General features: G+C 40.4%; 1 protein-coding gene across 1 annotated transcript; it reads right to left on the bottom strand.

Annotated features, from left to right (window-relative positions):
• Positions 1–215: 215 nt before the first annotated feature.
• LOC108103798 (P3 protein) lies at positions 216–14230 on the bottom strand. The gene is made up of 3 exons (XM_017209479.1): positions 12869–14230; positions 12400–12753; positions 216–288 (listed from the first exon to the last, which is right to left on the bottom strand). Exons 1-2 carry the CDS (start codon positions 13880–13882, stop codon positions 12406–12408), a joined length of 1362 nt encoding a protein of 453 aa, XP_017064968.1. The 5' UTR covers positions 13883–14230; the 3' UTR covers positions 216–288; positions 12400–12405.
• Positions 14231–14503: the final 273 nt, after the last annotated feature.

Below are 14503 nucleotides of genomic sequence, written 5' to 3'. Positions count from 1 at the left end.
CGAATAAAGTTGAAGCGGTAGAACAAGTAGAAGATGAATTTGTTGTTTATTTTGTTTTGTTTTTTTTTTGTGTTTTCTTTACTTTTTTTAGATTTCTTTGCTTTTTTTGTTGGTTTTGTTTTGTTTTGTTTAATCTGTATTATTATTGAAAGTTGAGTTTTATTTATATATATATATATATTTTGTGTTTTTTATTTGGCGTTAGCAGGATGTGGTTAACAACAACCAAGACGACGCGACGTGTTGCCAAAAATTTTCATCAAACGACGTTGCGTTTTGTTCCCAGAGCTGTTACGGTTTATTATTATTATTATTATTATTTTGTAATTTCTTTTTGACTATTTTGGTTGTGTTTTTAACTGTTGCTATATTATGGCTAATATTATTATTATTATTTGTGGTTTCTGTTGCGGTTTTAGTTTCAATTTCGCCAGCGTCGCCTGCGGAAAAGCGAACAAGTTGTTGAAACTCGAAAGGAAAATTTGAAAAAAAAATGGAAAACTCATCCATAAAAGGAGAACAAAATATCTATATATCGGAAGGACGAATTTTCAGTAATTTCAGTAATTCAGTAAGTAAAGCAACACGAAAACTGTTCAGTCAATAAATATTATTATTGCCTTTTTATTCGAAATATTTCTGAGTGTACTCTATTTTCTGTTTATTTTTCAATTTTTATATTTTTAAACATTTTGTTTTATATATTATATATATATGTAAATATCGTTTGTATATATTTCTTAGGTTTTTTCTTTCACACACACACTTTATGTCTTGCACTTTTTACACTTGAACAAAAAAAATTACTGGTCACACTGCCTATAATATCTCACTGGATATTACACAGTAAAAAAAAAAGAACTTGGTATGCAGAGCAGAGCTTCAGAGCTGCCAGTCGCGATGTTGTTTATGTTTATGCAATGTTCGCGCGCACGTGAAACGCAGAGCAGGCTACAAAGGACACAAAAGGTTATATTGGGGGGGGGTAGGAAAACGTCGAGCACTGAGTACTGAACACCGAACAACGAGCTACGAGAGTCCTGACTCTCTGGCTAAAACTCCATTTATATTTTTTGGAGCGACAAATGCAGCTGTCTGCTTCGCCGCAACTTCCTTTTACTCGAATTTGCCGTAAAAAGGAGCAGCATTAGTATATGTGTGAGGTCCTTTCGCCTTATGGCATATACACCACCCCGAAAACTTAAGTTGTTGTCAACACAGGTTTTGTTGTGCTACTCCACACCACCCCTTTTTCGCCGCTTATCCTTTCGCCTAACGCTATTCGCTGTCGTTTTTCGTCTTTTTCTTTTTTTTTTTTTTAAGAGAGAGACTTATTCTATTTTTAGGTCATAAAGCCGATGCCTTTCTCGATTTTCCACTGCTTTCCTACTAGCTTTGCCTACCCAAAACTCAAACTGCAACAGTGGGCCATTAGTTTTGTGTTTCTTTTTTTTTTTCTTTCGTCGTTTCGGTGGACATTTGGCACCAGTTGGACTGGTCAAGACCGACTGCGTTCATAACTTATGAGCCACGAATATGGAACACTGGTTATAATCACAAATCATGCTGCTGACCCGCTTTTCAGGAGGGGGTTCGGACAGCATTTTGTACAGCCAACCAACCAACCAACCAACCAATCGATCCAAACTTTATCCATTCAAGTTGTGGCGGGGTCACCAAATCGTCACCAGCTAGCACACACACTGCGTTTCTAATGTCCTTATAAATACTACATATGTACGAAACAAATTGGGAACAATAGAGTGAATGAGTGTGAGTGTGAGTGTATATGTTAACTGGATTGGGGTCACTAGTAGGGGAATTTTCAGTGGTCAAATAGTAGTCCTTATAGAGTCCTTATTTGAGTTTTCTAACCATAAGATTTTCTATCCATACAGTTTATAATCATCCCTTTGATGGCTATAATTTATAGTATTTTGCGGTTCTTGAGTAGAATCAGGTCAATAGAGTAATTGTTGGGAGTCGAGAAATCGTGGAGCTATTATCGAAATTATAGGATCTGGGAAAAGGGACATTTGCCAACGTCTCACCCAATTCACATGGAACGTTTTAAACTTAAATAATGGGATTTATATCCTTGTACTATTTCTGACTTAATTTATGCAAAGAACTAACAATTCTACTTTAATTACAAAAATCTCTTCGATCATTTCCCAAAAAAAAAGAGAATAAAGAAAAACTAGCAAATCATAGCAAATAGCCGTGGCCTTGGTTCCTAATTGAATTTCCAGTGAGGATCTCCGCATTCGACATTCGATTTGTCGCAGGTCACATATGGGCAATAGTTCCGAGAACGAGAACGAGAACGAGAACGAGAACACAATCTCCTTATTGGATTGCGTCCTGATTGCAAGCCCTGGGGGATTCGCACAATAGCACAGAGAACTGCACAGCACATGGCATTTGAGTTTCTGTTTGCTTTGCTCGACTGGGTCTCTCGGTCTCTCCTGGTCTTTGACCATTTGCACGTCACGTATTTAATAATTTATTTATGCGGCAATTTGGGTTATGTAAATTTTTTACACCGAAAACCAAACAAGAGCGGGGGCTAGCCTAGCAAACACTGAACAATGAAAGGAAAACCAATTGAACACGCACAGCCCGAGGGTAGATGGAACAGTGACTGCTGCTGCTGCTGCTGCTGCTGGTGTTTCATGGTTTTGGCATGGGATGGGGGTCCTGTGGCGCCTTCGCCCCAGGACGAGAACTGGCAATCATAGGCAAAGGTGGGCAAGTGAGAATGCTTAACCGAATCGAATCGCCATGGGCCCCGGTCTAACCCGCTGGGCCTTGGCCGAGCCACAAAGTTATCGTAGCCCCATTTTCGACCGGTCCCAATGCTGCTACTTCTTTCTACTTTTTTTGCTTCTTTTGTTTTTTTTTTAGCGCCCAAAAGTCGCGAAACAAACACACAGTCACACAGTCACGAATGACAGTTGGTAGTGCGTCGAAAGTTTATAGATTTTGGCCAAAGAAAGGAACATTTTCGCTTTCGATTATGGGCCACAATTGCGTGTCCTTTCGTTTTCAACGAGCTACTTAGAAGTTCTCGGAAAACTTTGCACATAAGCTTATAAAAGGAGAAAGAAAAACGAACGATTTGGGAAGGCAGAGAACTTTGTTAAAAGTAATTCTAAAAAAATAAGAAAAAAATAAGCTAATATTAATTGCTAAAAATATGTAGAAGAAATGCTTTCATTCTTTCAGTTCTTTTACATAATTTGGCAAGCTATTCTTCTGCATTATTCTTGACAAGTCTAGCTTTTAAATAATTATTAAAATATATATATATATTTTAAGCACAGAATACCTCTGGGTAATCTCCTAAAACTATATTCAAACTGTTTATTTATTGATTTTAAACATAACTGCTAGTTAAGATAGTCATAGTTAGTAACAAAAAACTTGAAATTAACCAAATTTCAGCCTTAAGATGCTGCTATATCCAAATCTAAATATACGAGTATCTAAATCAAAGATAATTCAAATTACTTTTAAAAACAAAATACATATGACTAACTAGCTTCATAGTAACCTCAAAACATTGATGTTTAAGGTATTTATTAGCTTTTGAATAGCTATCTTAAATCACTTTCAACAACCTAAAGCCAAAAAATAATCCTTAAAAGTTAATTTTCTAACTAATAAACCTTCGAAGGGACTATAATCATTTTCAGGTTTCATGACAGCACTTTCGTGACAATAACTGCCATTAATGGCTGTTGTAAATCATATATGAACAATTACAATTATCCGATTTTCAGGCAATTAACTGGCAGTCATGCCTGCCTATAATGCTGTGTCTTGATATATAGGGTTTCTATATATATATATATATAGCTAAGTACATAATATAAGGCCATACATTTTTCACTAGACATCAACTTCAAACTTCTAAAGCGTTGCACAATTTTGTATTTTTTTCCGTTTTTTTTTTTAGCCAAACCAAGGCAATTTGAGACACCCTTGTCCCTTTTACGCCAGAGACTCTGGCTCACGCTCTCTAATTTTCTACCTCTCTCTCTCTCTCTCTCTCTCTGTGTCGCTTTGAGTGCGCTCTCTCTTTTTTTTTTAGCTCTTTGGAGGGCTCCTCGTGGCCTCGTCCTCAGTCTTCGGTAACCCGGTACCCAGTCCCCTGAACCCACTAGTTTTGAGTACCCAGTCCACCGAGCCATATTGGGCCTCGGCTCTTTTTGCGCACAGCACGAAACAGAAACGCGATATGGCACACGCGCGACTCGAATCGACTCGAATTCGAGCAAGGAAAAAGCACAGCAAAAGCAAAGGCAAAGGCAAAGGGAAAAGCAAAAGCAGGATGAGGCTTTTAGCTGTACCCAGTTAGCAAAGAGGCGCCCAACTGACTGACTGACTGGCTGACTGACTGAGTTTCCAGCATGCCCCATGTCCGCTTCTAGCCAAATCCTCGCCTGGCCACTCCTCCTCTCTTTCTCTCTTCTACATTCTTTTTTTTTTTTTTTTTGTTCTCTGTTGATTTTCGGGGCGAGTTAAGTTGAATTGTGTTGTGTGTTGTGTTGCGTTGTGTTGAGTTTCGTTTCGTTTTAGGTTCGTGCTAGCGCATATGCGCGCTCCAAAAAGGAAAAGGCTGGCAAAAAGGACATGCCAGATACACATAACCTAAACAGCAGGCGAAATCCACAAAGAGTGGAGTTCGTAGGGGTTACGGGTGGTATGAGGGCCAAGAGGGGCAAAAGCGGGGCGACATCGCCAACAGTAACAACAACAACGCCAACAAAACCAACCAAAAACAGAAAGAGGAAACAACAAAGGACACTCGAGAACATATACAAGAAAACCGAGTCACGAAAAATCGAAAGTCCGCGGCACACACATAGTCAACTTCTGCTTTTGCTTCTTCTTCTTCTTCTTTACCCTCCTTATATCCCAAATAAAAGTGTATAAATGTGTGTGTGTGTGTGAGTGTGTTGTCGTCTGTGTGTGCGTGTGTGTCCTGCAATTTGTTGTAACCATTTTCGTTGCCTACTTTTCCGAGCACTTTGGTCTAAACAACAAACCAAGACTTTTCAACGAGGGGCTTACGAGGGGGGGTCCGAGGGGTTACTCTGCGTAACACGTTGTGTGTGACGCACACTCACAAGAAGCACAGACACACATTCTCGCACACACACACACACACACACACACACAGAGAGAGGCACACTAGGCGTATACGCAATCGTTGCTGCTTGCGGCCACATCAAGTATACGCCATGGCAAACACGCGCTTTTACACAATTCAAAAAAAAAACTAACCGAAATTTGGAGTTCACAAAAAAAATACAAGTTTTCTTAAGAAGATTTCACACACATTTGAAGACACTTGATTTGGGATTTGGGACTTTATATAGATTGTGGGCAGCGCAGCTATATAGTTTATTTGATTTTTGTGCTTTCCTTCTAGCTGGGATGGCTGCTGCTGCTGCTTCTTCTTCTTGCCTTCCTCATCTTCTTCTTCTTTTTGATTATTTTTGTTTTTGGGTCACACTCACGGAAAAAAAATATATAAAAAAAGGTGCCTGATTGAGGAGGGAGAACTTATGTAAAACTTTCTTTGGACTTGGCTCCTCGCTCGTCTGCCTGCCTGCCTTCCTGCGCACAGCTCAAGGCACTTGTATATTAGATATATATATATTATATACTATATGTACATATATATATATCTAGAAGGCATGGCAAGTGTATGAACTTTTTTTTTTTTGGTTTTCATTTTAAACAGGACTTAGTGCTCGAGGTTTTCTCGCCTGCTGGAATTTCATAGCTCTGTTCGAGGTTTCTCTTGAAGTTTTCTGTTTATATCTTTTCTTTTTAAATATTTTTTTTGTATTTTGTTCTTTCTACTTTTTTTTTGGTGTATGCTTTTTTGTTCTTTTATTTTATTCTCTGGCTGCTGCTGCTACTGCTGCTGCTGCTGGTGCTGTTTCGTTACCCGTAATCCGTTCGTCTCCGTGGTTTACTGAAACTGTCAGCTGCCGCAGCGCGTGTGCGTCCGCAGAGTGCGACTTTCGTTGAGTTTGCTTCGTGTGGCATTCGTTTGTGACTTCGGCAAAGCCTCGATTGGCATTCGTCACTCCTCGTTGAAAGAGCTCGGCCTGTGCCACTTTTCACTTACAGGGACTCGTGACGGTCGTGATGGTCGGTATATTCGACATATTCGGGATTCGAAATCGGCTGTCTTGCGACTTCTACGATTCTGCGGCTAAGAGAGAGCGAGGCAACGCGACGCGACACACCGCCACTCGGTCATTGGGACAGGCCCAAGAACAGGCCCAAGAACCCAAGAACAGGCACAAACAGCCCAACAGCCCAACAACCCAACACAAACCCAGGCCAGAAAGGCTGCAAAAGGGACACGCCAGCTATGCCATCTACCAGGCCAGGATAACAGTGGCGGCAAGTCCGGGGATGTTGGGAATCGGGGAGACCGGGTATCGAGGATTGAAAATCAGCGGGGCGGGTGGCAAGTGGCAAGTGGCATACGTCAGGCAGCTTGGCAAAGACAAGCTAAGACTCAAGAAGCCGAGGCGGTGGCAAGACCAAATTCACGAGGAAACCATGTGGCTTTGCATGGGGCATACGAAAGTACGGCTGCACTTAGAGCTTTGGCGAAATGTTTCTTTAAAAATATTTGTTGAAATGTTTTTAAGTTAAATTTCAAACAAAATTAAGCAGAAATGTGACTCCTATTTTTGATAGAAAAGGAATGTATTAATAGCTAATTAGGAGAGCAAGGACACTAAGCAGCTTTCTAACTTCACTGAGAACTTCAACTATTTGCAAGGTTAACATAACTATTAAGAGATTTAGAGTCCTTACCAGACTTTTATGCTAATTTATTTCCAATTTAAGTTTTAAAGATCAAAGTATCATATATTCTATAAACTTAAGCCAGGGCCTTAGTACTATAGTTAAGGCTATGTACACATGTGTACATTTTAGCAGAACGTAATTTAAGAACGTTCTATTTTCGTTTCATCACTGTTTATACTGGCTGTGTGGCAATGGCAATTGCGGCAAGATGGGCTAAATGCCGCAAATACTTAATTGTTTTCTTTTGTGTGAAACACAGCCGTGGCATTTCGCCCCCCAATTAGCCGGAAGTGGTAATGGCCCCCAAGGCGATGCCGGCGATCGGTATTCGCCCTCCTGCCAGTTGATCTACCTAATTGCAGGCAAACATTCAAATGTCCTTTAAGGACTCCTGTGTACGTCTGTGTGTGTGTGTTAGTGTACGTGTAGTTGAGGGAATTTGAACAGCGTCAAACGGACAAACAATAACTTCAATGTCGCAACAAATGACAATATTTACGCCAACAACAGCGACCAGTCCCGCCCACAAGATATTAGCCTCCCCCTTTTACCATACCCACTGCTCCTTTTCTCCATTATCCTGCCCCATGAGTGGTTGCGGATGATGTCAGCGAGTGTGGCGCAGTGTGTGTGCCATACAGTCGCATGTCCTCGCAGACACACACACTCACACGCACACGCTCCTTTCGCCGCCTTCTCTTCGCCTCTCTCTCTCTCTCTCGCTCTATATCTCTCTTGTTTGAATTCCCTTTTCTTTCGCGTTTTTTCCCCCCATTTCATTTTGCGGCCATTGCGGTTGTTGCAGCACTCGCAAAAAAAATGTTCTACCAAAAAATTATATGGTAATTATAAATAATAGAACTGACTAAGGTAGAAAATTAGCTAAAATTATAAATCAAGCCATAAGAAATCTAAAAATTTAACTGTTTTGTTCTTAAAATCTTTATCAAACTTTAAAATTCCATAACAAACATCTTCTTATAAACATAAAATATAGTTTTCCAGAAATATCTACCTAATAATAACCACTTTTAAAGATTTCCCTTTGAAAAGCACACACTAACTCCTTGAGGTATGCAACACAATTTGCAGAACTTTATGAAGTTGCTGATATTTTGTATTAGTATTGGTTTTTCTTACTGTTGTTGCTGCCGTATCGCCGTACCTTCTGCTACTGCTGCTACTGATGTTGGGTAAAATGTAAAAAGGCGCACATTTCATGAATGAACAATGACGACATTTTGACAGCGGCAACGTTTACGTTTCCCAACCCAACTCCTACTCAGCCATCAACGACACAAGACCGCTCTCCATCTACCAGCCAGATACCTTTAGCCCATGAACGGGTTTCCCACAGGAACCACCATCATATACCATCCTATATCTCATATACCATATATACGATATACTTTATAACATATAATGTCGAATGGAAATAAAGGAGAAGTGAAAGTGGGAGTGGCATTGCAGCGGTATCTGTCGTCCATCATCTTGTCAAGTGCAACTAAATTTTCTAAACCTTTGTTAACACACATTCATATACACAGGTTGTGTGCATGTATGTGCCGCCAGGCTAGAAGGCTACTTTATAAGCAGAAAATCGGAAAAGGTTTTTAAAGTTTCAAAAAAAAGAAAACTATATTTTGTAAGATAATTGCAATAATTATTAGCGTTTTCTTTTTAATAAGAATTATTTGTGAATTTATCAATTTTTTAGATAGATCTTTTTTAAGAAAGTTTCTGCTAGAAAATGAATGAAATCTACGCAAACTTAGGCTTAGTGGGGAAATAAACTTTCTTCTTAGCAAAATGTTTAATATTTTGTTTTCGATTTTGATAGTTAGTTAGTTAAAAACACAGTTTCTATTAATTTTTGATGTTAAGCTGCTTTGGCTGTATGATTTTTATGAACTTTTTTTAGCTACTTAAATGATAATTCAGTTTTATTACCTTAATTCGTAGTGAAAGTCTTCTCAAATTTGTAACCACAAATTACACTATCATTAGTATTATTAAATTATTAAAAAATATAACAATTTATGAAATTGGATTTGTAAAGCTCTTTATGAATGTGAAACAGTCTTTTGGTCTGCTGGTCGATCTCAAATGTATCCGGCTGGGCAAAAGGAAATTGAATATTTAATTTAATCGCTTTCGGTTATGGCAAACACTTTCCACTTGCACTTTCCATTTCCATGAGGGGATGGGCGGGGCGGTGGGTTATTATTAAGAATGTGGATGAGTAGGATGAGTATGGTGTGATGTCGGTGGACAGGCGACCCCCATAAATGCCAAAGCAAATGCAACGAATGTGTAATGTACACCTGTGCGTACCACACCCGTACTCAAACCAGCCACGAGTCCTGCACATTAGCATAACCTTACATTATTCAACTGTGCGTTTCCTTTGCACTTGCCACTTGGCTGGAGGTTAGTTGGTATACGATGGTTGGGGTGTTTAGATGCCAAGAAGGACAAGGCAGGAACGGCAGGGTAACTAAAGGACGAAGCGAATTTGCATAAATGTTGGCTCATGAGACGCGCACATGTTTAGCGTCCTGCCTTTTCTCAACAAATTATTATTTGTCAACATGGGTTATACCCTGTTTTGGGTCACAGATTGCAAGATTTTCAAAGACAAACAAAGCAGATTTTTAAATTTCATAATAAAGCCAGAAAATCTTTGATTTTCTTCCCAAAAACAAGAGTTCTTTTTTTTTGGTAATAATTTTCAAGAACTTTCTGACAATTTAAGGGGTATTTTATGCTTTGATTCTATGGTTTTTCCGGCTCAATATGCGTTGGCACATCGAGGACTGTATTCGAAAACAACAACAACAACAACAACAACATTTCCTTATAATAAGCGAAAACACAAGTAACAGGGCTAATTATGCCATCGCCATCTCGAGCGCCATAATTACGCATAATATTTAAGTACACGTGCTGGGGATAATTGACTTGAATTTTTTGCTCTCCTTTTTTTGGCAATTTTTTATGTATTTTTTCCCCCTATATCTGAGTTGCAAGTGAATTTCCTGGCAGATTTTCCACGCTTTTTCTTGCTGTTGCTGTTGTTTGTGCCTTGAAATGGAGACAGGAAATGAAGAGCAGCGAGAAGCGATTTGCCAACGCACCTTCCTCGGTTACCAAATAGGTTAGATGCCAAGCACCAAGCAACGAGCACAACCCCCCACACTCCACTGGCCACCTGTCACCTGGCAGGCAAACATCCAACCACCCAGCCGAAGCCATCACTTTCACAACCCACCATCACCCACCCACTGAAATTTTGTGCCCCACTGCTCTTTTGCATTGCATTTGCAGTTCGTGTTGTGTTGCTGTGGCAACCGTCAACTGAAAACGACTAGCGTTAAAATGTGCGCCAAGCACGCGATTAAAGTCGGCCAGAGGGTTAAGAAATGCAAGGAAGCAGAAGGAAGCACGGGGGGAGGGTGGTGAGGATTGGCTGTGTGTGTGTGTGTTTTTGGCCAGGAAATAGGCAGAAATCATCCAAATGTCACGAAACGAAACGAAACCAAATGCTTTGCTTTGACTTGTGGCCCCACTGCCAACGCCTGATGCCACTATTTACCCTTTGTCCGCCCCTTTCAGCAGTTTACCCATTTACACCAACACCCACCCAACCCCATTTTTCACTAGCCACCACATGCCTCAGTCATGCCCCAACCATCACCCATTCCATTCCGCACATTTCACTCAAGTGCAGTTGTACTGGCAATGGGGCAAAAGCCCAGCTGAGAATGAAATTGCCTCATCGAAAAACTGCTGCAACTCCTTTTCAAAGTTGTGTCTTGGCAAGGCACACAAATGGAACACTATGTGTTCACTGAGAAGAATTATGGGTATTCTAAGTTATAAACACTGAAAACTTTAGGAGATCTTAACACGAAACAAAAAGGATTCCTCGCAGGATTACAACATTTTCTGGAATACTAATAAGCGAAAAAGAAGAAAAAAAAACCAACTAACCATTATAAAACAAACTATTCGCAGTGTACTTGCTGCATTGTTCGTTTCGGGGTTAACTGCAATGCGCAGCAGCAGGCCAGAACGGTCAATGGAATCGCATATTATGCTGCACCAGGATATGGATAGGGATTGGGATTGGAAATGGGATTGGGATAGGTAGCAACCCAATCCCATCCTTTACTCTCCTCTCCACCATCCACATATCCCATACGGAGGCTAATGAAATCTCGAATGTCACTAAATCGCTGCTAAATGTGTGGCTTAAAAACCATACACCGTCACTTTTTCAATGGCCCTCCAGAGAGAGGCAATCGAGTTTTGGCCAAAGGAAAGGGTGTACATGTACGGTATGGTTAGTGGTTTGCATTTTTTGGAGCCGTAATCAAAGTCAGCAAACAAGCAATGAAATTCAATCAATGGCCAAATAGCTAAAGGGAGTTGAAACGAAAAACGGTTTTTGAAAAGTAGCAACATGCCTTGTAATGTTTGATAAATGGAAATTTAAAGGCTTAAATAGTGAAGAAATTGCTAAGGAAAGTAACCAACAAAAGCTTTCCCCTAATGCTAACGACATTGTTCTTTCATCAGGCAAGCCATAATAATATTAATAAACCCCTCAAAATTATATGGTTTGCTAATGAAGTACAAAATATAATTTATGTTCCAGTTAAAGATAGTTAGTTAGCTTCCTGTTAAAGTACGGTGTACACGTTATGTCATTTACCAACTTTGAAAAAGGTATTTATAACCGAAAAGACATTGTCAGGGCTGGCTAACGAGGTCGGCTGGTGGGGGAGGGATCGGTGGTTAGGTTGATGGTTCAGCAGGTTCAGGAGGTGTATGATGGGGCTCGGTAATGCGTTCCGCGCGTGAACCGTTAGTTGACCACGCACACCAGCACCAGCTATACAGCAGGCTGGCAAAGGTAGCACTTATTTTTATATCTTCTTCCCTACACAAACTCGTGTTTACATATATATATACATATAGTATATATAATATATATATATAGGTACTATATGTACTATATGTACTGTATGCCATGTTCGTGTGTCGTAATTGGCAGTCCTGCCTGCATCGCAACGAACTAAACTGATGACATCATGCGCCACCTTCCTGCGTTCCCCAGTGTCGAGCTTGTTTGTCCAGCGGCCAATGCTCCAAATTCCTAGTACATACGCAATGACCAACAGAACGACGTTGGCACACAATTTTATTTTATTGCCCTGCGCTGACTTAAAACCCAAATTTGCATGTAAAACGGACAAACAAACATGCCCCTATTAGAAACGTTTGAGTTTGATTTACCCGCGCTAAACTAAAGCCAATGCTACCAAGTGAAATGAGAACAGTGATGCCAATCATGCCAAAGCAGAAATCCCCTTTGGCGCGTTTTCAAATTATCGAATTATCGAACTAACGTTTAAAGTTATATGGGAAGCTTATACAAGCTTACAATTATATGAAATTACAATTTTTAAATTAAGACTAACTACTACTACTACTGCTACTACTACTGCTACTGCTACTCCAACTACTACCTCAAGTTCTACTTCTAACCTTGACTTAAGGCCGTTGGTAGACATCACTCTCGTGCTCCGCTATCAGCTCCTTATGATCAAAACCATCCGCATCTTGCCGCTTATTCCAGCCAAGGCAACGCCGTATCCCATAGAATATAATCACCAGAACTAGTGACATTAACGAAGATGCAATGGGCACCACCAGAACAAGATCCAATTGCGGTTGTTCTAGCTGACTAGACTGCAGCAGAACAATAGGCATAGTCATGTTCAAAACACTAGCTTCGATGGCCAGGGTCAAGGAGTCGGTGGCCGATCGACAGAGGAGCTTCGACAGCAGGTAAGTGACGAGATAACCGGCGAGGGGCAGGCAAACAGCTGCCACCAAAACCTACAAGGCACAAACTCATTAGTTTTTGGAAATTTAATGCAAAAACTTGAATACTACATTTTTATTTTACTTACGTGGGATTTGCTTATGCAAATCTAATATTTTTAGTACTCACCTGCCAGGTAAACTCGAGAAAGACAAACCAATTGAGACCCACGGTCAACCCCACCAGGCACAAGCTGAGTACCACGGACAGTGGCTTCAGGAAACGGAAGATGAACCGCGTGGTCTTTGGGACGCAAAGTCGCAACATGACACCAATGGCCAAACAGGCCACCAAGGCAGCAGCTCCGCCAGATATCTGCCCAAATGGCACCGTCAGCTCATCGTCTTCGTAGAGTAGCCTGCCCAAGACCATGATCCAAATGGGCAAAAAGGCCAAAGCCAACAGACTATTGATCGTTGTGGTGGCCACGGAAAGATTAATGTTTCCCTTAAGGAAAACGGCGCACACATTGGCCAGTCCACCACTGGGCGCCAAGGCTGTGTAGAACAGGGCCAATTGCAATGGCCATTGATCCGGCCAAAGACAGCGACCCAATCCAAAACCCAAGGCGGGCATTAACACAAATCGACTGACCACACCCACCACGGGGCCAACAGGTCGACAGATAATCCCCGCCAGTCGCTTCATATCCAGCACTGTTCCCAGATTCAGGAACATCAGCAAAGCCAAGGCGGCGGACACATAGGTAGTAACACGTTCGTCCACAACTCGCGATCTTAAGACTACAATTTTCAGAGGATTGCCGTAAATCTCAATCTCTCCATTCGAATGCAGTTCCACTTCCAGGGTACTGTATCCAAATCGTACAGCCGTGACATCAATCAATCCCTTCCAGCTTCCCAATATATCGAACTCTTCTTTCCATATGAAAACCTTCTGATCTGATAACTGATCATCCTTAGAGTACACCATAAAATAGTAATTCAACGACGAATCCTTGGGTATTACATTGTATATATGCAATTCCACTTGCTGACTTTCACCCTCCACCATTTGTAGCTTCTGCTGACCAAAATCCACTGACCAATTGCCAGCCAGATCACCATATTCAGCAATAACTCCTTGGAGTCCCAGGATCAAAAGTAGACCCAACTGCAGTCTGCGATTTGTCGTATAGCCCATGCTGCGTCGTTATTCTAACTGGCGAGAGCACTCCAGCCAAGTTGGGAAATGTATCGATCACAATGAGACCCTTATCTGGCCATTGAGTAGACGGACCGGATTGGTCTTATCACTCCACTTCACAGGTGCCGGACCGGAGGTGGGTCAATGGGTATGAATAATATTGGGCCCGTAAATCAGTGAGTTTTTTAAGTGAAAAAGTCGCGAACTACATTTTTTGACTTGACTCTAACTGCAACTTATCATAACTTATCTATAAGAAAGCCAAAAGAGTGATTAATAGTAGACAGAAAAAAAAAGAACTAAATTATAGAAAAATTGAAATTTGAAAAGTATAAAAGAAAAGATTTGATATAATTCTGAAAATAAATTTAAGAAAATGAAGAAAGAAACAACAATAAAGAAAAATGTATAGAAACTCTGAAAGTAGATTACAAGTTAAATTTTGAAAAACGGAAAGAAGAGACAGAAAAAAAGATCAAATTTAAAATTTAGTACAAAAAATATTCAAAAAATATGATAAGATACATAATATTTTGAGCTACTTAATAAATTATAGAAACTTAACATCAATATAAAAAATAATACTTAATAATTTTAAAGTTAAATAGAAGCTTAGTT

The sequence above is a fragment of the Drosophila eugracilis genome, unplaced genomic scaffold (assembly GCF_018153835.1).
Source record: "Drosophila eugracilis isolate 14026-0451.02 unplaced genomic scaffold, ASM1815383v1 contig_408, whole genome shotgun sequence".
Taxonomy (NCBI): Eukaryota; Metazoa; Arthropoda; class Insecta; order Diptera; family Drosophilidae; genus Drosophila; species Drosophila eugracilis.
This window is presented reverse-complemented; position numbering and strand designations above follow the sequence as displayed.

Coding starts and splice junctions, on each gene's coding strand:
- LOC108103798 (XM_017209479.1), bottom strand. CDS start 13,882: ATGGGCTATACGACAAATCGCAGACTGCAGTTGGGTCTACTTTTGATC. Junction 12,754..12,868: donor TTCTCGAGTTTACCTGGCAG/GTGAGTACTAAA, acceptor TGTGCCTTGTAG/GTTTTGGTGGCAGCTGTTTG.